The sequence below is a fragment of the Pan paniscus genome, chromosome 1, assembly GCF_029289425.2.
Source record: "Pan paniscus chromosome 1, NHGRI_mPanPan1-v2.0_pri, whole genome shotgun sequence".
NCBI lineage: Eukaryota > Metazoa > Chordata > Mammalia > Primates > Hominidae > Pan > Pan paniscus.
In genome coordinates, this window is record NC_073249.2 from 118512961 (window position 1) to 118539426 (window position 26466).

The window sequence follows — 26466 nt, forward strand, 5'->3', positions numbered from 1 at the left end:
CATATGATGGAATACTACTCAGCAATAAAAAGTAATGAAACTACTCTTGCATGCAGCATGAATGAATCTCAAATGCATTATGCTAAATGAAAAGAGCCATAGTGTATTACTCCATTCATTGGACATTCTGGAAAAGGCAAAACTACAGGGTCAGAAAACAGATTAGTAGTTGTGAGGGGATGGGGACTGAGTTAAGGGGTTATCTGCAAACGGGCATGAGGACATTTTGGGGGGTGATGACATTATTCTCTATCTTGATTGTGGTAGTGGTTATATGAGAGTGTGCATTTGTCAAAACTCACAGAACTGTATACTATAAAGGGGAAATTTTGCTTTATACCTCAGTTTTCAAAGGGATACAATGAATGGGTTTAATAGCAGACTGAATACAACAGAAGACAGAAGTAGGGGACTCAAAGTCAGGTTAATAGAGAACATTCAATTGCAATGCGGAGAGGTTAAAAAAAAAAAAAGGTAACAGAATGTAAGAGATATAGAATACAGTGAAGAGATCTAAAAAACATGTTGACTGGGGTCCCAGAAAGAGAGAAGAGAGAGAATGGGACAAAAGGAAGATGTGAGGAGATAATGACCAAGATTTTTACAAACATAAAGTTATCAACCCAGTGACTCAAGAAGCTCAGCAAACCCCATGGAGGATAAATAGCAAGCAAACCACATTACAGTAAGGCATATCATGGTCAAATTGCTAAAAAATCAAAGATACAGAGAAAATATTAATAAACACAGTTTATTTTCAGGAAAACAATAATACTTAACAGCTGCCTTTTTTCAGCAGAAATTATGGTAGCCAGAAGGTGATGTATTGAAAGCTTTAAATTGCTGAAAGGAAAAAAATTGCCAACTTTGAATTCCAAATCGAGCAAAAGTATCTTAGAAAAAATTGCAAAACAAAGATGTCCTCAGACAAAAAGAAAGCTGGGAGAATTCAATCTAACCCAGTTGGAAAAACTGAAGAGCAGTAAGAAATAAACAGTACCAGATTGTATAAATATGTGGGTAGTAATAAAAGTCTACTGAGTGTTTATAACAAAATAACATCTTGCTTTTATTTTTTTGGGTTTTTCTTTCTGAAAAAAATAACATCTTGAGTTTATAACATACGTTGAAGTAAAATACATGAAACAACTGCACAAAAGAGAAAGGGGATAAAGTTAAACTATTATAAGATTCCTGAATTATTCAGGACATGACATATTCAGGACATACTATTAAACTAGGGTAAGAATACATTTTTAAATTTCCAGTATAATAACTAAAGGAAGGACTAAAGGCAAAACACAAATGTTTATATTGGAGACGAAATGGGATTTATTTTTAAAAAAGACTTGATAAGGAAAAGAATAGAATATAAAAAATGAAGTGAAAACAAGATACTAGATATAAATTTAACTATATCAATAATTACATGAAATATATATGAACTAAACAAGCATTCTAATTAAAAGATTTTTGGGCTGGATAAAAAAACAAAATTCAACTACAAGCTCTTTTTAAGAAGCACATTTTAAATATCAAGACACAGGTAGTTGAAAGTAAAGGATGGGAAAAGATATACTATGTAAACACTAACAAAAGAAAGAAGATATAGTGGTATTAACATCAAAGTAGACCTTAAGACAAGAAATACTGCAAGTAATAAAAGGGACATTTTATAATGATAAAAGGCCAAATTCAACAGAAAGATAGCTATCTTAAATGTATAATGAACTTAACATAGCTTTATCAGTTAATATAACTTCAAAAGTTGAAAGGACTAAAGAAAAACAAACTAATTCACAGTCATGATCAGAGTTTTTAATATACCACTTCTAGTAACTGACAGAGCAGGTCAAAAAAAATCAGAAAAGAAATAGAAGATTTGAACATGATTAACCATCTTGATTTAACTGACACATACAGAATTTATATTCCTTTCAAATACACATAGGGCACTTATGATAATATATGCTAGGTCAGAAATCAATTTTTTTTTTTTTTTGAGACAGAGTCTCACTCTGTTGCCCAGCCTCCTGAGTAGCTGGAGCCACAGGTGTGTGCCATCACACATGGCTAATTTTTGTATTTTTAGTAGAGACGGGGTTTCGCCATGTTGGCCAGGCTGGTCTTGAACTCCTAGCCACATGTGATTCGCCTGCCTTGGCCACTCAAAGTGCTGGGATTACAGGCACGAGCCACCATGCCCAGCCCCATAAATGAAGTTTTAACGTATTTTAAAAGACTGATGTCATATAGTGCACATTCTCTGACCACTGTATAATTAAATTACAACTCAGTAACAGAAAGATAACTAGAAAATTCCCAAATGCTTTGAAATTTAAAAACGTATTCCCTATATAACACATGGGTCAAAGAAGAAATCACAATAAGGGTTAGAAAATGTTTTGAACTAAATGAAAATAAGTTATTCCAAAACTCCTGGGATGCAGCTAAGTTTGAGATGTAAATAACTATAAAATATATACAATAGAACAGAAGAAAGGTTGGAAATCAATGTTCCAAAACTCCTGGGATTCAGCTAAGTTTGAGATGTAAATAACTATAAAATATATACAATAGAACAGAAGAAAGGTTGGAAATCAATGTTCTAAAACTCCAACTCAAGAAGCTAGAAGAAAAAATTTAAACCAGGGGTGTCCGATATTTTGGCTTCCCTGGGCCACACTGGAAGAACTGTCTTGGGCCACATATAAAATACACTAACAATAGCTGATGAGGTTAAAAAAAAATCACAGAAACATCTCATAATGTTTTAAGAAAGCTTACAAATTTGTGTTGGGCCACATTCACAGCCGTCCTGGGCTGTATGTGACCCGTGGGCCACAGGTTGGACAAGCTTCATTTAAAACAAAGTAAGCTGAAGGAAGGAAATAAAACTGAGTAAAAATCAGCTAATTGAAGATAAAACATGCAAGAGTGAAAATCAACAAAGACAAATGTTGGTTCTTTGAAATATTAATAACATATGCAGTGGATTTTATTTTATTTTTTTTACATGGAGTCTCACTCTTTTCTCCAGGCTGAAGTGCAGTGGCACTATCTCGGCTCACTGCAACCTCTGTCTCCCAGGTTCAAGCAATTCTCCTGCCTCAGCTTCCTGAGTAGCTGGGATACAGGTATGCACCACCAAGCCCAGCTAATTTTTGTATTTTTTTTAGTAGAGACAGGGTTTCACCATGTTGGCCAGACTGGTCTCAAACTCCTGACCTCAGGTGATCCGTCTGCCTTGGCCTCCCCAAGTGCTGGGATTACAGACGTGAGCCACTGCGCCCGGACTGCAGGGGATATTAATAATATATAGGGGAAAAAACCAATTAACAATAGCAAGATTAGTAAATAAAATCTAACTATAGATTCTACACATATTGAAAGGATAAGAGGACATTTCAAAATTTAGATATAATAGACAAATTCCCTGAAAAATGCGATATCCCAAAACTAATGCAAGAAAAAGTAAAAAACTAAATAGTTCTATATCTATTAAATAACTTATCATTAATTATAACAAAAGACCTCCCCATAAAGAAGTCTCCATGCCTGAACTGCTTCAATGGTGAATTCTTTCAAGCAGTAATAGAACAAGCAGTAACAATCTTAACACAAACTCTTTCAGAGAATGGAAGGACAAAGTGTGCATCACAATTCATTTCATAAGACCAAAAAAATCTTGCTGCTAAAACCTGACAAGAACATTACAAAAAAGGACTATTACAGAAAAGTATTTCTCATAAATATAGAAGCAAATCTCCTACAACAAAATATTAGCAAACAAAATCCAGTAATAGAGGAAAAGGATAATGCATCATGATCAAGTGGAGTTTATTCTAGAAATGGTTACTTTTATGTTAGTAAGTCAATAAATGTAATTCATCACATTAACAGAATAAAGGGAAAAAAAGACAATATCAAAATGCCTTTGATGAAATCCAACATCGAAATTTCCTGATTAAAAGAAAACAGAAACAGGCTGGGTGTGGTGGCTCACGCCTGTAATCTCAGCATTTCGAGAGGCTGAGGCAGGAGGATTGTCTGAGCTCAGGAGTTCGAGACCAGCCTGAGCAATACGGTGAAATTCTGTCTCTACTAAAAACACACAAAAATTAGCTGGGCATGGTGGTGCACACCTGTAATTCCAGCTGCTTGGGGGCCTGAGGTGGGAGGATCGTTTGAGCCCAGGAGGTTGAGGCTGCAGTGAGTTGAGACTGCACCACTGCACTCCAGCCTGGGTGACAGAACAAGACCCTGTCTCTTAAAAAAAAGAAAAAAGAAAAAAACAAAAAACAGAAACACATAAAAACCTGTTGGCAAACTAAGAATAGAAAGGAACATCCTTAATCTGATAAAAGAAAACTACCTAAAACTAACATAATACTTAACGATGAAATATTGAACTCATTTCCCATAAAGCTGGGAATGAGACAAGGACGCTCATTATCACCAGTTTGATTTCATGTTATACTGGAGGTATCAGCCAGAACCAGGAGGTATTAACTACTAAAAAAAAATTTTTTAAACGTATGACAAGCTTGTCTAACCCACCTTATTTTGTTGTTGTTGTTGTTCTGTTTTGTTTTAGGCTTTTTGCAGCCTGAAGCCATGGTTTTTAGTTTCTGTCTCTAGTGATAAGTGGAAAAGAGGGATAAGGAAGGGACTTTACTAGCCGAAACAGAAACTAAGAACCCATGACTGTATTCTCTCCTTTGGACACCTCTGGAAGATTAATTTAGAAAGGAAGAGACTAAACTTTCTTTATTCACAGATTATATTACTGTGTATATAAAAATCCAGCTAGGTGCACTGGTACCTGCCTGTAGTCCCAGCTACTAGGGAGGCAAGGGTGGGAGGATTGCTTGAATTCAGAACTTTGAGACTAGCCTGGCCAACAGAGTTCCGATCTCTTAAAAACAAAAAAGCCAATCTATAAACAAAGTACTAGAATTAAAAAATAAATTTAGCAAGGTCACCAGATCCAAGGTAACTATACAAAAATCAATCACATTTTATATACTAATAAAGTAAAATGGAATTTTAAAAATACCATTTATAACACCAAAAAATCAAATACCTAGAAATAAAGAAAAAATGTGCAATACCACTAAAATGAAAATTATAAAATGCGGCTGAGACAAACTATCTACACAAATGGAGCTATATTCTATGTTCTTGGATCAGAAGATGCAGTATTTTTGTCAGTTCTTCCCAAATTAGTGTACAGATTCATGTAATCCCAATCAAAATTTCAGTTAAATGTTTCTGTTGAAATTGTCAAGCAGAATCTAAAATGTGTATTAAAAGACAAAGGTTGTAACAGCTGAGACAATCTTGAAGAACAAAGCTGGAAGACTTATACTACCAAATTTCAAAACCATTACAAAGGTACACTAGTTAAGACAGTGTGGTCTTGTTACAAGGATAGACAAATTGACCATGGAAAAGGACATGGAGTCCACAGACCCACACATTTATGGTCACTTGATTCACAACAAATGCATTACTGCAACTCACTGGTGAAAGGATGGTCTTTACAATAAACAGTGCTTGAGTAATCAGATATGTATATCAAAATAAAATGAAGCTAGACCCTTACCTCACACCATAAATCAAAATTAATTTGAGTGAATGGCATGGTTTGGCTCTGTGTCTCCACCCAAATCTCACCTTGAGTTGTAATAATCCCCATGCGTCAAGGGCAGGACCAAGTGGAGATAACTGAATAATGGGGGCAGTTTCCCCCATGCTGTTCTTGTGATAGTGAGTGAGTTCTCATGAGATCCGATGGTCTTATAAGGGGCTTCCTCCTTCACTCGGCATTCTTTCTCTCCCCTGCCACCCTGTGAAGAGGTGCCTTCCACCATGACTGTAAGTTTCCTGAGGCCTCTGCAGCCACATGGAACTGTGAGTCAACTGAATCTCTTTATAAATTACCCAGTCTCAGGTATTTCTTCATAAAAGCATGAGAATGGACTAATACAGTTTTGGTACCAGGAGTGGGGTGCTACTGTGAAGACGCCTGAAAATGTGGAAGCAACTTTGGAACTGGGTAACAGGCAGAGGTTGGAACAGTTTGGAGGGCTCAGAAGAAGACAGGAAAATGTGGGAAAGTTTGGAACTTCCTAGAAACTTGAGTGATTTTGGCCAAAATGCTGACAGTGATATGGATAATCAAGTCCAGGCTGAGGTGGTATCAGATGGAGATGAGAAACTTCTTGGGAACTAGAGCAAAGGTGACTCTTGCTATGCTTTAGCAGAGATTAGTGGCATTTTGCCCTTGCCCTAGAGATCTGGGGAACTTTGATCTCGAGAGAGATGATTTAGGGTTATCTGGCAGAAGAAATTTATCAGCAGTCATTTATTCAAGAGGTGACAGAGCATAAAAGTTTGAAAAATCTGCAGCCTGACGATATGATAGAAAAGAAAAACCCATTTTCGGGGGAGAAATTCAAGCTGGCTGCTGAAATCTGCATGAGAAACAAGGAGCCAAATGTTAATCACCAAAACAATGGGGAAAATTTCTCCAGGGCATGTCAGAGACCTTCGTGGTAGCCCCTCCCATCACAGGTCCAGAGGCCTAGGAGGAAAAAACGGTTTCGTGGGTCAGGCTCAGAGCCTTGCCGCTTTGTGCGGTCTTGGGATTTGGTACCCTGCATCCCAGCTGTGGCTAAAAGGGGCCAAAGTAGAACTCAGGTCATTGCTTCAGATGGTGCAAGCTGGTGGCTTGCACGTGGTGTTGGGCTTACAGGGTGTGTAGAAGTCAAGAATTGAGGTTTGGGAACCTCTGCTTAGATTTCAGAGGATGTATAGAAATGTCTGGATGTCCAGGCCAGAGTTTGCTGCAGGGGTGGAGCCCTCATGGAGAACCTCTGCTAGGGTAATGCAGAAGGGAAATGTGGGGTTGGAACCTCCACACATAGTTGCCACTGGGGCACTGCCTAGTGAACTGTGAGAAGCGGGTCACCATCCTCCAGATCCCAGAATAGTAGATCCACCAACAGCTTGCAACATGTGCCTGGAAAAGCTGCATACACTCAACACCAGCCCATGAAAGCAGCTGAGAGAGGGGCTATATCCTGCAAAGCCACAGGGGCAGAACTGCCTAGGGCCATGGGAACCCACCTTTTGCATCAACATGACCCGGATGTGAGACATGGAGTCAAAGGAGATCCTTTTGGAACTTTAAGATTTAATGACTGCCCTATTGGATTTTGGACCTGCATGGGGCCTGTAAGCCCCTCTGTTATGGCCAATTTCTCCCATTTGGAACAGGTGTATTTACCCAATGCCTGTACCTCCATTGTATCTAGGAAGTAACTAACTTGTTTTTTATTTTATAGGCTCATAGGCAGAAGGGACTTGCCTTATCTCAGATGAAACTTTGGACTTGGACTTTTGGGTTAATGCTGGAATGAGTTAAGACTCTAGGGGACTGTTGGAAGGGCATGATTGTGTTTTGAAATGTGAGGACATGAGATATGGGAGGTACCAGGGCAGAATGATACGGTTTGGCTCTGTTTCCCTACCCAAATCTCACCTTGAACTGTAATAATCTCCACATGTCAAGGGCAGGACCAGGTAGAGATAACTGAATCATGGGGGCGGTTTGCCCCATGCTATTCTTGTGATAGTGCGTTCACACAAAATCTGATGGTTTTATAAGGGGCTTACCCCTTTGCTTGGCACTCATTCTCCCTCCTGCTGCCCTGTGACGTGGTGGCTCCTGCCATGATTAAGTTTCCTGAGGCCTCCCCAGCCATGTGGAACTGTGAGTCAATTAAACCTCTTTTCTTTATAAATTACCCAGTCTCAGCTATTTATTCATGGCAGCATGAGAATGGACTAATATAGTGAATTACAGACTTAAATGTAAAAGCTAAAATGATCAGCCTTACTGAAGAAAACAGAAGAATATATTAATGACCTCAGGGTAAGCCAAGACTTTTAAGGACACAGAGAAAGTATAAAAGAAATAAATTGATAAACTAGATTTCATTAAAATTGAGATCTTCTGTTCATGAAAAGATACATACATACATAAATACATGTATAGGACTCATATCCAGAAAATAACTTCTAGAAATCAGTAAGAAAAACAGACAACTCAATTAAAAATGGGCAAAAGACCTTCAATGGGCACTTCACAAAACAGAATATCCTAATGGCCAATATGCACAAGAACATTAGAGAAATTGAAATTAAAACCACAATAAGATACCATCTCATGCAATGAAATTTTAATTGAAAATAAAGACAAGAATATATCAAGTGTTGGTGGCAATATGGAGCAACTAGAGCACTCAATTATTGCTGATGGGGATGTAAATCAGTTCAAACACTTTGCAAAACTTTTGGCATTACCTATTAAAGCTAAACACAATCCTACCCTATAACCCAATAATTTTACTCTTAATATACCCAAGAGAAAGAGTGTGTATGTCCACCAAATGACATGTACAAAAAAATCCATAGCAGCTTTGTTCATAATAATCCCAAACTGGAAACAAACTAAATGTCCACCAAAAGGAGACAAGATGAACAAATTGTTGTATATTTACATAATGGTATTACTACTATACATGAATGAAAAAAATGAATTACTAAAATACGTAACACAGGTGAATCTCATTATGTGAAGTTCAAGAACACAATCTATGGTGATGAAAATTAGAATAGAGTTTACCTCTGGCAGGATGGGTACTGACGGAAAGGACAAGAGGGAATATTCTGGAATGATGAAAATGTTCTGTATCTTGATTTAAAGTGGTGGTTTCAAGCGTATATATAAGTAAAAGTTATCCAGTATAAATTTAAGATTTGTGTGCTTTACTTATAAATTATATCTGAATGTAAAATCCCAACAATGCATTGATAAAATTGACTAAATGGCCTTAAAATAAACTTTATGGCCAGGCACAGTGGCTCACACCTGTAATCCCAGCACCAAAGTGGGCAGATCACTTGAGGCCAGGAGTTTGAGACCAGCCTGGCCAACATGGCAAAACCTTGTCACTACTAAAAATACAAAAATTAGCCAGGTGTGGTGGTGCACACCAGTAATCCCAGCTACCTGAGTGGCTGAGGCAAAACAATCACTTGAGCCTGGGAGGTGGAGACTGCAGTGAGCTGAGATGGCACAACTGCACTCCAGCCTGCATGGGAGAGTGAGACTCTGTCTCAAAAAATAAAATAAAATAAAAAAATTTTAATGAAGCAGGACAGACAAAAATGTTGTTAACTATTGAAACTAGGCAATGGGTATGCAGGAGTTCATTCTCTACCTCTGTGTTAGAACTTTCCAAAAATAAAAAGTCACAGAAATAAAAGATTTTAAACAAACTTTAAAATTCACCTTCACTATTACTTTGAAAGTTAAGTAAGACTCTTACCTTTCCTTCTGTTGCTTTCTTTGTTGATGAAATTTCTTTCATAAGCTTGGGAATTTCCCTGTTAAATCGTGAGAGAATTCTTTAAATTTCTAAGATGTAATTCTTTACAGAACTATTTTAAGGTTACAAAATGTACTATCACATAGTGTCTAAAAATTATGGAACAAAAATTAAAATGAGTTCACATACTCTAACACAACCGCAATATGTCGATGTCGAATTCTAACCCAGAGGTCATCTTCTTCTTCAAGGATGGCCTCCTTTTCTTTTCCATCTGTTTTATATCTACAAGTAGACAGAAGCACTAAAACTTTTTGATTTTTTTCCCTCCAAAATCAAAAGAAACATTTTTAGAAACAATAATTTCAAGACACAACTCAAGAAACTGAAAAGTAAAATCCACTATTTTAGGGGGGTAATGAATACCTACTCAAAACTAAGGCATGCTGCTATCCTTACATTAAAAATAAGTCCTAAGCCTACCAAGACATTTTCAAATATTTAGTTTAGGTGCCATTATTAGAGTTTTAGTTCAGCAAAATTGTACCTTATAAAAAAAATTCAACGTCCTACAGTTAACTTTAAGAACAAGACTCAATATACTAACGCTTTGTGTTCTAATTCCCTACAACACTGTTTTGATGTGCTAATAACCCACAGTACAATTATCAAATTTCCATTAAGAACAGGAATATCGGCCAGGTGCAGTGGCTCACACCTGTAATTTTAGCACTTTCGGAGGCCGAGGTGGGCGGATCACTTGAGGTCAGGAGTTCAAAACCAGCCTGGCTAACAAGGTGAAACCCTGTCTCTAAAAAAAAATACAAAAACTTGGCAGGGTGTGGTGACACACACCTGTAATCCCAGTTACTCTGGAGGCTGAGGCAGGAGAATCACTTGAACCTGGGAGGCAGAGTTTGCAGTGAGCAGAGATCGCACCACTGCACTCCAGCCTGAGTGACAGCACAAGACTCTGACTCAAACAAAACAAAACAAAACAAAACAGGAATATCCTCCCCAATATAACCTATTAAATATTGAAGGTGTTTCAGAATTGGTACAAAATTCACAAACATTTATCATCTGTTTCTTTATTCTCCCCCAACCCTATAACCACATCTCCTTTACAGAATGAGAAAGAAAATGAGATAAAAAAAAATTAATGTAAGCCATAAAAATTGTGATAGCTTTAATGAGTTCTGCTGAAGTGAGCAACAATTTAAGGGATTCATGAAGCTATTCAAAATGGGCTTCCTGATTCCCCTTATCTTTTTATGCAGACACCCTCCTTCCATTTATGGAACTAGACAAGACTGAATCACCCTTGGAACTACTGATTTCCTGAGTCAAGATCAGGAAGGACGGCATTGAGTTTTCCTAGCTCTGAACTACAAATAATACATATAGACTTCGCTATATGAATATAATCATTTCTATAACCCCCACAAATTACACATCAATCTATAAAACCATCCACCTGTGTGGATTACAGATGTCCAAAGACAGAATCACTGTGCTCAATTATATAAGGCTGCACTAAGGATGAAAGCCCTTTTGTCATTTAAAATACACTTTGTTCTTACACAATACCTTTGACTTATAAGTGATTTGTGAACAGAGATAAGAGTAACAAGCCTGACAATACTCAGGTGATGAATATCCCATTTTAAAAGTAAATTTAGTTGGGAGGCCGAGGTGGGTGGATCATGTGAGGCCAGGAGTTCGAGACCAGCCTGGCCAACACAGCAAAACCCCATTTCTACTAAAAACACAAAAATGAGCCAGGCGCAGTGGTGCACACTTGTAGTGCCAGTTACTTGGGAGGCTGAGGCCGGGAATCATTTGAACTCAGGGGACGAAGGCTGCAATGAGCCGAGATCACGCCACTGCACTCCAGCCTGGGTGACAGAGTAAGACTCTGTCTCAAAAAAAGAAAAAAAAAAAAAAAGTAAATTTAAAGAAGGCACCAACATGAAAACTTGAATCTGGACACTTAGAGCTTCCTGCTGCTTTGTATTCTGTTTCCATAAAAAATTGTGATGAAGGCTGGGCGTGGTGGCTCACCCCTGCAATCCCAGCGCTTTGGGAGGCCGAGGCAGGGGGATCACCTGAGGTCAGGAGTTCAAGACTAGCCTGGCCAACATGGGGAAACCCCGCCTCTACTAAAAAAAAAAAAAAAAAAAAAAATTGTGATGGAGCGCAAACCACAGGGAGCTTTACTTCCATCTAATTCTTATCTCTGAATGTTTTTGATTCAGAAAGAAGGGAGTATAGTAGCTTTTTAAAAAATAAGTCTACTTAAAAGTTTAGAGACCTACAGGGTAACAGAGGTAAATAATATCCCCTCTGAATAAACTGCTTAAAAAAACTTTTATATTAGAAAAATAGCTATGTTATCTAACATTAATACAGATAATACAGAGAAAAACTCAGAAACCAAGATTTGACCAGAATGCAAATAAAAATACAAATTTTAACAATATTTAAGAAAAAAACAGTATCATAACTATCACAAGTGTCTGTATCTTAAAACTAACAAATTAGTTTAAACATAAAATTTCAGAAAACTATTTTCATTTTTATTACTGTACTCAAGCAGTAAATCTTAGCTGACAAATACCAGTTTGGATTCAGAAATCATGACATCAAATAACATTTGTAATGTATGTAACACATACACCATAAATGATACAGAGATACAGTAAGATGCATTCCTTGATAGAAAACTATTTCATTTTTCATTTAGGTTTTTATTTGACATTACTTTTAAAGTAAATATGTTTATACCAAGATTAACTCAGTAGAAGGTACCAAAATGGTAAAACTATGCCTATTGTCCTCAATAGCCATCCTATTTAGTCTTCTAGTGTTCCAATCTTTTAAAATACATTATGTTGATAAGACACATACACTTTTGAATGTATGATTCAGAACAATTATAGCCTAACAATTTTGAATATGGTTTCTCCTTCAATAAATATGATAGTGAGCCTGGTATTTACTTTTAAAAGCAAAAGGGCCAAATTCTATGTGTTTAAATGTAGCTCTACTGTACACACAGTTAAGGAAGCAAACACACCAAAAATGCTCCAAAGCAATCAAATTACACTTTAATTTACAAGGTCAACATATCTGTCAAAGACTATAACTGTAGGAATAAGAGAAGGATAAAGTCTCTGAATAGAAAAGGTTATAGGGGCTTTCAGATCTCTGGTGCCTATATAAATCATTAAATGCTCATATTCTATCCTGTTTGTATATGCCCTTTATATGCCCTTCAAGTTATACTTGCTTGTATGTATCATTCTCAATTGGTAGTAGATCATATGCCATTGCCTGAAAGGTCAGTTCATGCAGGACAGTGGACACAGGATCAAAGCCACGATCAATTATTAAGAGCTGTGAATGAGTTTTACCCTAGAATAACAAGATAAAATCATCTTAAGCAGCTTCAATTTCTTAGTGTGAACATAGTTTTAATATCTTAGAATACAAAGCACCCTTTTCCTAAGTTCTGTCCCTTTTCCCCACCAAAAACATACAACAAAACAAAACAAATGGTTAATTGTCTTAAGAATGTGAAGTTATAATAAAACAAAGAAAAATCTGAGTAGCCCAAGAGAGAAAAAATGAAGACTACATAACTAAAATCTAATTACATAACTAAAATCTAATTACTTTTGTAATTAGAGTAAGAGGGTACATTTAATAACTTGGGTTTGAACTGCGTGGATACACTTATACTCAGAGTTTTTTCAACTAAATAACAGACAGAAAATACAGTATTTGCAGGATGTGAAACCTGCGTGTATGAAGGGCTGACTTTCCAGATATGTAGGTTCTGTTGGGCTGATGCAGGACTTGAGTATGTGTGGATTTTGGTATACACAGGAGGTCCTGGAACCAACCCTCCTCTGTGTTTACCAAGGGAGAACTGTATAATAGCTTGAAAATTCCTTTTAAAAAAGTAACATTTTGTTTGCACTATATCTATTTTCTTATGAATTGAGTTCCAAAAGCACTAAAACTGATATAAATTATGAATAGTAGCTACTATTTGAGCTCTAAGTATTAGACATTTTACTAAACAAAAATACATGGATTATTTCATTTAATTCTTTTAGTAATCCTGTGAGACAGGCATTATTATCTCCAGTTGACCATGAGGGCATTGCGGCCTGAAATGAACTAACTTGCCCAAATCACACAGGTAGTAAGAGGCAGAATGGAGATTCAAATGCAGGTTTGCTCCAACATCTGTGCTCTTAACCGTTATGCTATTTTAAAAGACTGTACTGATACCAACTAAGATGATAAATCACAATGAAAGCCTTGTTATCATTAATTCGCAAGCATCACTAATCACTAAACAGTGAATAACAGTGCTGGAAACATTTATTGTTAATGTTAGTATCTTTCATATTTCATTTTAAAAAGTAATAAATTCTTTGGATTAGTATTCAAAGCAATAACATAACTACAGATCATTATACAAACATTTTCTATTTATTTACATATAACAGGTAAATGTTATAGGCTAGATTTTTAAAATATTTTAAAATTAAGCACATTAATTTCATTAAATTTTGAGACAGTATGATATGGTGGTTCAGAGCACAGCCTTGGAAATCAGCTAGGTCTGAATTTGAGTCCAGCCTTGACCACAATCTTGCAGTACAAGTTTGGACAAAATGCTTATCCTGTTTACATGGCAGTATTCTCTTTGTAAAATGAAACACAATTATGGAATCTTTGCCTTATAAGATGACTGAAAAGGTTAAACGTAATCATACTACGAAACACAGCACAGTAAGCCCTCAAAAATGTGAGCTATGAATCTTCAGAAATATAAACAGGAAAAAGTGCAATATAAATGCTATAGCAGGCTTAGGGCTTATGATAGCATGTGGGAGGAAGCAACACTTGGCCTGAAGAGTCAAGAAAGGCTTCAAAAATGAGGTGACACTTTATCACTTTATCAGGTGTCCCTGAATAAAGGAAAGGTATCAAGTATTTGAAGGATGATTAATTTTCCAGGCAGAAGGAGTGGAAAGGACAAGTTTAATTTTTGTGGATTTTGCTCTTTTTCCACTGAAAACATGAAGGACTAAAAGCATATTTGATTATATATCTCTTCATTCAACAAACATTTATGCACTATCTATGATGTGTACTAAGCCATTCTGTCTTCAAAACTACAACCAGAATAACAGCCTTCACTAGGCCTCTAAACCGAAAACAGGTTACTTTTAAGGTAACTAACCTAACATCTAAGTTTATATCTTCCATTCCAGCCACACTGTTTAATTGTGGATTTTGCCTTTTTCTCTATTGCCTCTACCTGAAGAATCTTGTTTTCCATGCAATGAACTCCCTCTTTATCATGTTACTTCATTCTTCAAGCTAAAGGGCCTCTTCTTCTTGGGATGCCTTCCAACACTCCAGTTTAGAAGATAAGCCCGGGACTATATTCCCATTATACTCTGTATATTCTTCTCTCATTCCACTTATTACACAGTATTCTAACTGGTGGTTTCCTGGCACAACTCTTCTTCTAAACTAGCAACAGTTCCTTTTCTTCATTCTCCAGCTACTGTAATATGGCTTCCTAGGCCTCTGGCACCACCTCTGTCAGTCTCCTCAAGCTCTTCATTCTCTCACCCACATGTAAATGCTGGTATTTCCCAGATTTCAACCTTAGTCTTTGATTATATTATTTCCATAGGATAACAATGGCTGCCATTTATTAAATTCACATTGGTGCCAAATACTTACGTGCTAACTTAATCCTCACACCGCCTAGCAATGTATATATTATTTCATCTATTTCACAGATGGAAAAACAAACTCAAGGTCACAGAACTAGTGATAATAGGAATTCCTACATTTATTAAATGTTTACACATTGGCAAGCATTATTCTAAGGACTTTGCATGTATTAACTCATTTAATCATAACTTTTAAAATAGGTATTCTTTTATTATCCCCATTTTATAGAAAAGAAAATGTAGTTACATAGAAGTTACATAATTTGCCCAAATAGACATTAACTATGAATTAAACGGCAGAACTAGATTTGGACACAGTGCTGACTTCAAAATCTGTTAGTTAATAGATCCCCCTCTAAACCATACCATCTATTAAGGTTTGCACAATTGGGTATGTTAATGATTCTCAAATCAGTATTGGAGATCTATGTTAATGACTCCCAAATCAATACTAGAAAATGAATGAGCAAGTTTCTTTGGCTTATAAAGAAATAAGACAGACTTTATGCATAGTCATTACTTGCCTTGCATACATTACCTTTATTAGGCTCTTTTCATCAATCTTGTAGTAGTCTTCAAGCTTTTTTTCAACAAGCTGTGCAAGCTTACTGGCATTATCTAGAGGTTTACTAGAAATGGAAAAAAGGATCAAACAATTATCTTTCTTTCAGTGTATACTTTATAATATCATGAAGTTTAATTCTAAAATTAAACTGGAATTTAAAAAATGTTTACAAAATGAAAAATTATTTTATAAACATGTAAAAGTTCAGATAATATATCAAATAATGTTATATCGATATATTTGGAATTTACAAGGAAAAATCTTATCATATCTGCTTCAGATTTTTTAATATAAAGGAAATAAAATATTACATGTAAAGTTGCAGTTCCTTTTATTCCACTCCTAAGTCCTGGTCCTCTCCCATACCCCTGCCTCAAACCAAGGCAACCATTATAATTAATTTCATGTGTATTCTCCCTCCAGTCATTTCTGTTTCATATGTATGTGTGTGTGTGTGTGTGTTTGAGATTTATCTACATTGACATTGACACATATATCGGATTTATTCATTTTATCTCCTATATAGTATTCCATCATGATTATATTGGATTCTGTGTATCGACTCCTCTAAAGATGGACATATGAGTCATTCTTATTACACTATTACAAATACTGAAACAAATGTTTCAGCCATAAAAAAGAATGGATCTAGACATTTACAACAACATGGATGGAACTGGCGGTCACCATGTTAAGCGAAATAAGCCAGGCACTGAAAGAACATTTCGCATGTTCCCACTTGCTTCCGGGAGCTAAAAATGAAAACAATTGAACTCATGGAGAAAGTAGAAAGATGGTTACCAGAGGCTGGAAAGGGGCAGGAGTGGTGGGTGACTGTTTAGTGGGGATGGGTAATGGGTACAAAAATATAGGTAGAATGAGTAAGATCTAGTATTTGATAGCACAACAGGGTGACTACAGTATATTTAAAAATAACTAAGAGTATAATTGGATTGTTTTTATCACAAAGAAAGGATAAATGCTTGAGGTGATAGATATCCCGTTTACCCTGATGTGACTATTATGCAGTGTATGTCTGTATCAAAATATGTCACATACCCCATAAATATATACACCTACTATGTATCCACAAAAATTATTTAAGAAAAAAGAGAGAGAGAAAGAAAAAGGCTCTTCACCAGCACAACAACCTCAAAAATGGGAGGTCTCATTGTGAGGGCTTCAAAGTTTTACAGAACCTTTAGGTTGTATACCTTAAAAATAAATAATGTAACATCTATAAAGGGTAATTCAACTCTTTGTACAATAATTAAACTCTTTGTACAATAAACTGTACAATAAATTAATTGCACAATAAATTAAACTCTGTACAATATTTTCAAAAGAAAGAAACTTCATTTTAAAATTATACTTTATAAAGCATAAAGGAATATTTTGTGGAAACAGGTAGAATTTTAAAAGACAGGATTACAGATTATTTATTAGCATAACTCAAAACTAGCCCTTATGTGAGCGATAAAATTATAAATTGGCTATATTTACTCATTTCCCCAAACATAACCAATCACCAACAGTAGAAGCTTCAACAGTTACTAAACTCTTCACAGGAGCCAAACCACTTAGCTCCACTGAGTCCAGAACGTAATTAGCACATCTCTTATAAGAAAAAGGTAATCCCAGCACTTTGGGAGGCAGAGGCAGGCAGATTGCTTGAGCCCAGGAGTTTGAGACCAGCCTGGGCAACACAGAGAGACCCCCATCTCAAAAAAAAAAAAAAAAGGAAAGAAAGAGAGAAAAAGAATGTTTCTAATACCCAAGGTATGAATAAAGAGCTTGTCTGGTAATACCTGAATTAAGGAGATAACTTAATCTCCAAGGAGATCACTATACTTTTTCTAAGTACTAATAGTGGAATTTTTAAATGGTAAGTGAAGAGTAATGTGACTTAAAGTACTACATGAATTTAAAATTAAACAGTTCAGCCAGCTAACTTGACAAATGCCAATGTTCAAATTAAAGGACTTTTTAAAAGACAAATGAGTAATACTTATTACGAGTAGTGCAATATATTTACTACCATATTTATTAGTGCTGAATGCTTTACAGATATTAATTCATTTAATTCTAAAAACAACTGTATATGGTAGGTATTATTATCATTCTTATTTCATAGATAAGGAAACTGAGGCGAGAGGGTCACACATGAACTAGCAGACCAAAATTAAAACTAAAACTGCCTGGCACACACAACAAACATGGATGACTCTCAGAAAATAATGTTGAGCAAAGAAGTCAAAAACAAAAAATATCATGTGGTTCCATTTATACCAGCTCAAAATCAGGCAAAATTTAACTATGTGTTAAAAGTCAGATGGTAGTCATCTCTAGGGAAGAAAAGGGACGGGAGAGCTGGGAGGGACCACAAGAGAGGCCTCTGAGATGCTGTTAATGTTCTATTTTTTTGACCTTGGTAGGGTTAGATGGATATGTTCATTTTGGAATGAATTAACATGCCATATCTAGCACGTCCTCAAATAATGTCATTTTGTTCATCATCTCGATATAATGCTGAGGAAAAAAATAAAAGATTCCTGGCTGAGGCCACTGTCTGTGTGGCGTTTGCATGATCCCTCCACGTCTGCATGGGTTTTCTCCTGGTACTCTGGTTTCCTCCCACATCCCAAAGATGTGCAGCATGTTTGGTTAACTGGCATGTCTAAATTGTCGCAGTCCGAGTGAGTGTGGATGTGTGTGTAGTGTGCCCTACAATGGGATGGTATCCTATAATCTGGGTGGGTTCCTGCCTTGTGCCATGAACTGCTGGGGTGAGCTCTGGCCATCCTTCTAATGAGCCTGAACTAGAATAACTGGGCAAAAAAATGATCCTGTTTTTATTAATCTTTCTTAAATGTACATATAGTCACATTTCTTTCAATGTTTAATATTAGAAGTGTTTCAGGTCTTTATGTAGAAGTTTGGTGACATTACATAACCAAGGAACTTAATTCTTGTTTACATCAATTAGCCTATGGTAAAATTGGTTTTGTCAGTTAACAAGAACCCATCAACAACATTAAGTGAGGACTTACTGTATAGACAATTTAGGCACTTTATAGTAAACTTCATTTTTAAAAAGAAGTATATAAGTCAAGGTATGTAGTACTAAAGTTAAATTTTACCCCTTAAGAAAACCCCAAAATTTATTTAGAATAGGCAGATTAGATACTATAGATACTTTGACATAGTAACAGGTATCCAGAGAATATGGTCATTTAAATTTGTTGGTGATTTAATGAAAAACATTAACTGTAACACTGTATTCCCTATGTGACTATAAAGACATTTCCTCTAAGCATTCTTTAAACCGATGAAAAACTGTCTGTAAATTGTACCAAATTTAGGCTCCGAAATTCAGTAACAGAAGCTATTTGCTAGTCTGAAATTTAAACCACAAGCTTTAAATATCCTATATGTAGAGCATGGTAATCATACAAAGAAAATAAATTTTGCAAACCAACATGCAAAGGTACAGACATATTATTTACCTCTATAATGAATGGTAAATAGGAAGCATAACATGTGCAGATGCTCAGTGTCTCACCTTTTATATCTTACTCCGGGATTTTCATCCAAGGTGGCACACACTGTAACTATCTGGTCAGCCATTGTTTCCATAATGGCATCTTTTCCCTTTGCATTACCAGGGTCTGGACTATAACAGTAATAGAATGCATCTGGTACATCAAGAGTATACACCTAAGTTAAGACAAAAAAACTCACTGTTAATCTGGAGACCTGATTTAAAAATATATATATATTTATATTTATGTTATATATAATGTATATGTTATATATAATGTATATATTATATATCATATATAGATATATCATATGTATTTCTATATTATATATAGATATATATCATATATATTTCTATATTATATATAGATATATATCATATATTTCTATATTATATATAGATATATATCATATATTTCTATATGATATATAGATATATATCATATATATTTCTATATGATATATAGATATATATCATATATATTTCTATATGATATATAGATATATATCATATATATTTCTATATGATATATAGATATATATCATATATATTTATATATTATATATAGATATATATCATATATATTTATATATTATATATAGATATATATCATATATATTTATATATTTTTTATATATAGATATATATCAAGAAAATGCAGCAACTATTTGGGGCAGTTAAAAAAATACTTGCACTAACCATGCTGTTTCCTGAAACAACTGTGTCTTTACCTTAATCAAATCTCATTTTCTCTGTCATCCTGATTTCATCCTTTATTTCTTCTCTCACTCTCCTCTCCTGCTTTAGTCTACCTCTCTCCTTCAATTCTTGTTTCATACACAGATTGTACTATCTGCTTTTTACTACCAGTGCAACAGATGAAGGAATCTGAGATAGTCAGACTAAAATAAAAATCTAACTCCTAGCACAGAGAAACACAACATTACCAAAATCGGCCTATATCTCAGACATAAATTATAAACCTTAACCCATTAGAGAGTAACCCAAAAATCTCCCATAGTTGATACATGTCTTCAGTTCTTTAGCTTATACTCTTCATGTCCTTAAAATAAGAGACATACTTCCCCAAAAGACATGGCATTGTGCTAGACATAATATAAATCTTACTATACGTATGTACAGCAAAACCTCACAGATTCATTCATTCAATTAACAAAATAATTTACTTATGTACAAAGAACTGGGTTAGAGGATTTGGAGGATACAAAAGCAGGAGCTCCCTAAATGGTATTGAGAGTTCCCCGTTAAACTAAATTTTGTTGTTTTCTAAACAATGATAACTTCTCTTAAACTATGAAAATTTATTGTAAGTGAAAGTAGGCAAGTAATAAACATTATAGGTTAAGTAATGAATTATGAATAAACTTCTCGCATTTCCTTTTACACACAGTTATTCATTTCTCTGGACATAACCCAGCACCAACAACAGCAGCCTGAACATAGATGAAAATTTAGCTGTGGCTCATCCACTTATCTCTTTCCTGCTCAAAGGCTAGGATGCTGTATTAATTGTCAACAAGCACCCTACACTTGAACTGTGGCTTCCTCATAGTATAATATCCCACAGCAGGAGATAACATTATTTGATTAAAAACATTTATCGCACAGTCGCCCAAGGCTTCTCCCTCCCACTCACTGATACCAGGTTTAGCCATGGTCATGTGTAGGTTTGTTTTTGTCTTTGTTTTTTAAGATGGGGACTCACTCTGTCACCCAGGCTGGAGTGCAGTGGCATGGTTACGGCTGACTGAAGCCTTGAGGTCCTGGGCTCAAGCGATCCTCAATTTCAGTCTCCCACGTAGCTAGGACCACAGGTATGTGCCACCACACCTGGCTAATTCCTTTTTTAAGTTTCTTTGTAGAGACAAGGTCTCACTTTGTTGCCCAGGCTGGTCTAGTACTCCTGGGCTCAAGCAATCCTTCCGCCTCGGCCTCCTAAAGTCCTGGGATTACAGATGTGAGCCACTGTGCTCGGCCTGGAATGTATGTAGAAGATACGCGTGCCACTTTCCAGCAGAAGCTTTAAAAGCTATTGTGTGGCTCCACTATTTTCTCTTTTCCCTCGGCTATGTCCCAGACTAGCCCTTCGGCCTCAGTACTAGAATGTAGAGGATGTAGAGCAAAGCCCCAGCCAAACAACAATGGACAACACAAATGAGAAATAAACCTTTGTTGTAGTAATGCACTGAGATCTGGGGGGTTCCTACCACAAATTAATCTAAGCTATCTAATACCCCAATGTACCAAAGATAATCTGGGTGCTGGTTCTCATTCTATACTCACATTTCCTCCATTTCCCTCTTCCTCTACCTCCTCCCCACTTTCCATCACCATCATTAAAAGTTTTTTAAGACTACTGCCACATGCTTTTTTCATCTTTATAAACCCATAATCAGCTCCTTAAATACAGATCCTGTCTTCCATCTACTCTTCATGCTAATCTATAGCTAGCTTGTTTCTATCTCTACCAGATCCCTTCTAGTATCCTCTCTACTAACTGTACCAGACTCTCTGTACTCACTAAGGTTCACTGTAAACAAACTCCCTCATATTCTTGAATGCTTTCTATGTTTGTCTGACCCTTGAACAACAAGGCCTTGAACTACACAGATCCACTTATATGCAGATTTTTTTCAATAAAAGTTACAAAGAGTGTGCCTGCCTCCCCTGCCACCTCCTCTGCCTCTGCCACCCCATGAGACGGCAAGATCAATCCCTCCTCTTCCTCCACCTCTGCCTACTCAACTTGAAAATGACAAGAATGAAGACCTTCATAATAATCCACTTCTATTTAATAGTAAGTATATTTTCTCTTCCTTTTGATTTTCTTAATAACATTTTCTTTTCTCTAGCTTACTTTGTTAGAATATAGTAAATACAATATACAAAATATGTGTTATTCTATTGTTTATGTTATCAGGAAGGCTTCCACTCAACAGCAGGCTATTGGTAGTTAAGTTTTTGGCGAGTTTACAGTTATACACAAATTTTTCAACTGCACAGGGGGTTGGTGCCCCAACCCCTATGTTATTCAAGGATCAACTCTACTTGCCTTATTATATATGTGACAGCATCACTTACCTTAAATCCTCTGAAAGGGAAAGAAAGATCTTTCTTTAATCCCTTTGACTCATGGAATCACCATGAGTGAGTTAATCTTCTTCCTCTCCAGGTAATTTCTAAATGTGCTGATGTCCAACTTTATTTCTTTGAAGCACTATCATATCTGACTTTACCAATCTCTCTGCAATGATCTCCTGACTTCTAGGACTCTACTTTTCATTAAGGACTTTACGACCAGTTCCACAGTTTTCTGCACCAGCTAATTTTCTGTCATTATTTTTGGTAGAACCAGGAGCCTCCTACGTACAATAGTCCCAACCTACCTACAGAGAGCCTATCTTTCATTCCTTCACCTCTTATAAGCCACATTCCTGCTGTTCTCCTGCACTCTTCTGATTCTGTATCTTTACATCTAGATTATTTTTACCTCCTAGGTTCTTTCCCTCTTCATTACTACCTTATAAAAATACATCCATTCTTCAAATATTTTCCCAATCTCCCAGTAAGAATTAGCCTCTCTCAATGCTGGTGCAGTGGCTCATTCCTGTAATCCCAGCACTTTGGGAAGCCGAGGCAGGCGGATTGCTTGAACCTGGGAGTTCGAGACCAGCCTGGGCAACCCCATCTCTACTAAAAATACAAACAAAACCTAACAAAACCTGGCTCCTAAATGCATGAAATGATGGATACATTCCTTGTATCATTATGCAACATAGATATGTATCAAAACATCAAATTGTATCCCATAAATAGGTACAATTACAATGTGTCAAATAAATAAATATTTAAAAAGAGAATCTCCCTCCTTTTGTGGCCGACTACAAGATGCTTCTCCAACAAACATCTTCCCCTTTTCAGTAACTGCACTTCAGTTCTTTGTGAAGAACAGCCATATATGCCCAGCTAAAAAATTTTCTCAGTTTCCCACACACTTATGTGTAGCCATGTGACTCAATTTTAGCTAATGAGATAAAAACGAAAATTATTCTCTCATTCTTTTGTATATCCTCAAATGATGATGTAATAATTCTACAGTATGGCTGGGAGTGGTGGCTCATGCCTGTCCCAGCACTTTGGGAGGCTGAGGTAGGAGGATTGCTTGAGCTCAGGAGTTCTAGATCATCCTGGGCAACATAGCAAGACCTCATCTCTGCTATAAATGAAGAAAAATTAGCTGGGCGTGCTGGCATGCATCTGTGGTCCCAGCTACTTGGGAGGCTGAGGCGGGAGGACTGTTTGAGCGAGACCCTCTCTCAAAGAAAAAAACAAAATTGGGCCGCCCACCTTGCACATGTGCAGGCAGCGACGTAGCAGGTTGCAGCAGGGCACAGGTGCTATGGGGCTGAGCCACGTGCAGGCCATTTTCTTTGACCTGGACAACACGCTCATTGACACAGGTGTGACAAGCAGGAGAGGCATTTGGAGGTGATAAAGCTCTTACAATCAAAATACCAGTATAAACAGGAGGCTGAATTCACCTGTGATAAAGCTCAAGTTAAACTCAAGAAGGAATGTTTTCACCATTACAATACATGCATTACTGATCTAAGGACTTCACAATGGGAGGAAGCAATCTAGGAAACAAAACATGGTGCAGCCAATAGGAAATTGGCTGAAGAACGTTACCTCCTTTGGAAAACCACACATTTACAGCACATGACACTAAGGTCAGTGAGATGTCAAAGCTATGCTCATTGAAATCAGAAAGGAGGTCTGCCTACTTTTAGTAATGAATGGGGTCAGACAGACCCAGAGGGAGAAGATGAGGCTTGTGTCTGTTAGTCCTATGTCCAAGCTGTTGTAGGTGAACAGCAGAAGGAGGAGAAGCCAGCACCTTCCATATTTTATTAATGCTGCAATCTCCTTGGAGTACAACCTGTGGACTGTGTGACGGTTGGTGACATGTTAGAAAGTGACACACAAGGGGGTCTCAAAGCAGGGTTGAAAGCAACAGTATGGATCAATAAAATTGGAATAGTGCCACTGAAGTCCTCCCCAGTTCCATATTACAGTTTCTTTTGTGCTAGAGTTACCTGCTCTCTTACAAAGTATAGACCACAAAGTCAGTATGCCCTCTTAAAGCACCTAAAAGGGCATGATTATGAATGTTAAGAGTCAATTTGGAGGGTTTGAGCTAAGAAAACTTAAGGCTTTCTGCTTACTATGGTCCAGTTCTAAGAATAATTTTACTTATGATTTAAGAGCCGATATTGTGAAGGTCCTCCCAACTCAACTGCTTTTAAGTTTTGACAACCAACCTCTGACTGGTATTTACATCTGAAAATTCAGATTGCATTAATACAAGTCAGCAGTGTGGCCCAGAAAACTTGAAGAAATATATTCTTTTCTAGTCTGTGACTGAAGATTTTAAAACTTCTTTTATTAATCTTTTAGTATCTTGATTCCATACCAAGCAGGATAGCTTACACATGGATGCACAAATGTAACGTATATGTTCTGGCTTAAAAATAGATATTTTTAAAGAATAGCTATTCTAAAACATAGAGACTTATCATAGCAACTGGATATGGTTAATATGAAATAAGTACTAAGTCATATGCAAATCAAAGCATTTCATAGTGAAATTTTACATATTTTCTTTTTAAAACATAAACCATATTTTTGCCTACTTTAGATATATACATTTTTTATATTATGAATCTGATTTTCTTGCATGACCTTTTTTTTTTCAGGGGCGGGGGCAATTTTTCTGTGGTGTGTACATAACAAATAGATTGCTGCAGTTAAAAAAAAAGCTATTAAAATCAGCTAGGCACGGTGGCTTATAACTGTAATCCCAGCACTTTGGTAGGCCAAGGCGGACAGATCATTTGAGGTCAGGAGTTTGAGACTAACCTGGCCAACATAGTGAAACCCAGTCTCTACTAAAAATACAAAAAATTAGCTGGGCTTGGTGGCACATGCCTGTAATCCCAGCTACTCGGGAGGCTGAATCAGGAAAATCACTTGAGCCCAGTAGACAGAGGCTGAAGTGAGCCAAGATCGCACCACTGCACTCCAGCCTGGTGACAGAGTGAGAATCTGTCTCCAAAAACAAAACAAAACAAAAAATGCCGGGAGCAGTGGCTCACACCTGTAATCCCAGCACTTTGGGAGGTCAGGAGTTTGAGACCAGCCTGGTCAACATGGTGAAATCTCATTTCTACTAAAAGTACAAACATTAGCCCCGCATGGGGGTACGTGTCTGTAATCCCAGCTACTCTGGAGGCTGAGGCAAGAAAAATACTTGAACCTGGTGGAGGTTGCAGTGAAACGAGATTGCACCACTGCACTCCAGCCTGGACGATGGAATGAGACTCCGTCTCAAAAAAAAAAAAAAAAAATTTGCATGTGGTGCTTTTTACCATGACATTTTCACGCCTTTGCACAGTGAGCTTGTAGCTTTGTTATAGTCTTTGCCTCTTATGGAAATATTTTCACTATCTTTTCCCAGACACACAATGGGGTTGAGGGAACTAGATTGTTTTGCTGGAGATAAGGACAAGCCACATGGCACCAAAAATTATTTTTCTTCTGTGGATCCATAAGAGGAAAATTCCCTTGGCGTGGGCCTACCCATGGAGGCTCCTGTTTGTTTTCTACTGACAATGGTTGCACCCATGTGATGAACCTAACAGAAAAGAAGGTTTTGCAACATGACACCGGTACAAAAACAGACACTCAGATCAATGAAACAGAATAGAGAGCCCATATATAAGGCCGCATACCTACAACCATCTGATATTCGACAAAGCTGACAAGAACAATGTGGAAAGGACTCCCTAATCAATAAATGGTGCTGGGATAACTGGCCAGCTACATGCAGAAGACTGAAACTGGACCCCTTCCACACACCATATACAAAAATCAACTCGAGATGGATTAAAGACTTAAAGGTAAAACCCAAAACTATAAAAACCCTGGAAGACAGCCTAGGCAGTACCATTCTGGACGTAGGAACTGGCAAAGATTTCAAGACAAAGACGCCAAAAGCAATTGCTACAAAAGCAACAACTGACAAATGAAATCTAATCAAACTGAAGAGCTTCTGTGCAACAAAAGGAACTATCAACAGAGTAAACAGACAACCTATACAATGGGAGAAAG

General features: G+C 36.7%; 1 protein-coding gene and 1 pseudogene across 1 annotated transcript in view; one reads left to right on the plus strand and one right to left on the minus strand.

Moving 5' to 3' along the window:
- Window positions 1-26466, minus strand: part of STXBP3 (syntaxin binding protein 3) — a 65178-nt gene that overhangs the window by 17436 nt on the left and 21276 nt on the right. Inside the window, exons 7-11 of the mRNA XM_034932506.3 lie at window positions 19297-19451; window positions 15708-15798; window positions 12694-12818; window positions 9591-9686; window positions 9402-9459 (exon numbers count right to left, since the gene is read on the minus strand). Coding sequence (XP_034788397.1) covers window positions 9402-9459; window positions 9591-9686; window positions 12694-12818; window positions 15708-15798; window positions 19297-19451 — 525 coding nt within the window. The remainder of the gene's footprint in view (window positions 1-9401; window positions 9460-9590; window positions 9687-12693; window positions 12819-15707; window positions 15799-19296; window positions 19452-26466) is intronic.
- On the plus strand, window positions 23568-24439 carry LOC103784394 (N-acylneuraminate-9-phosphatase-like; annotated as a pseudogene).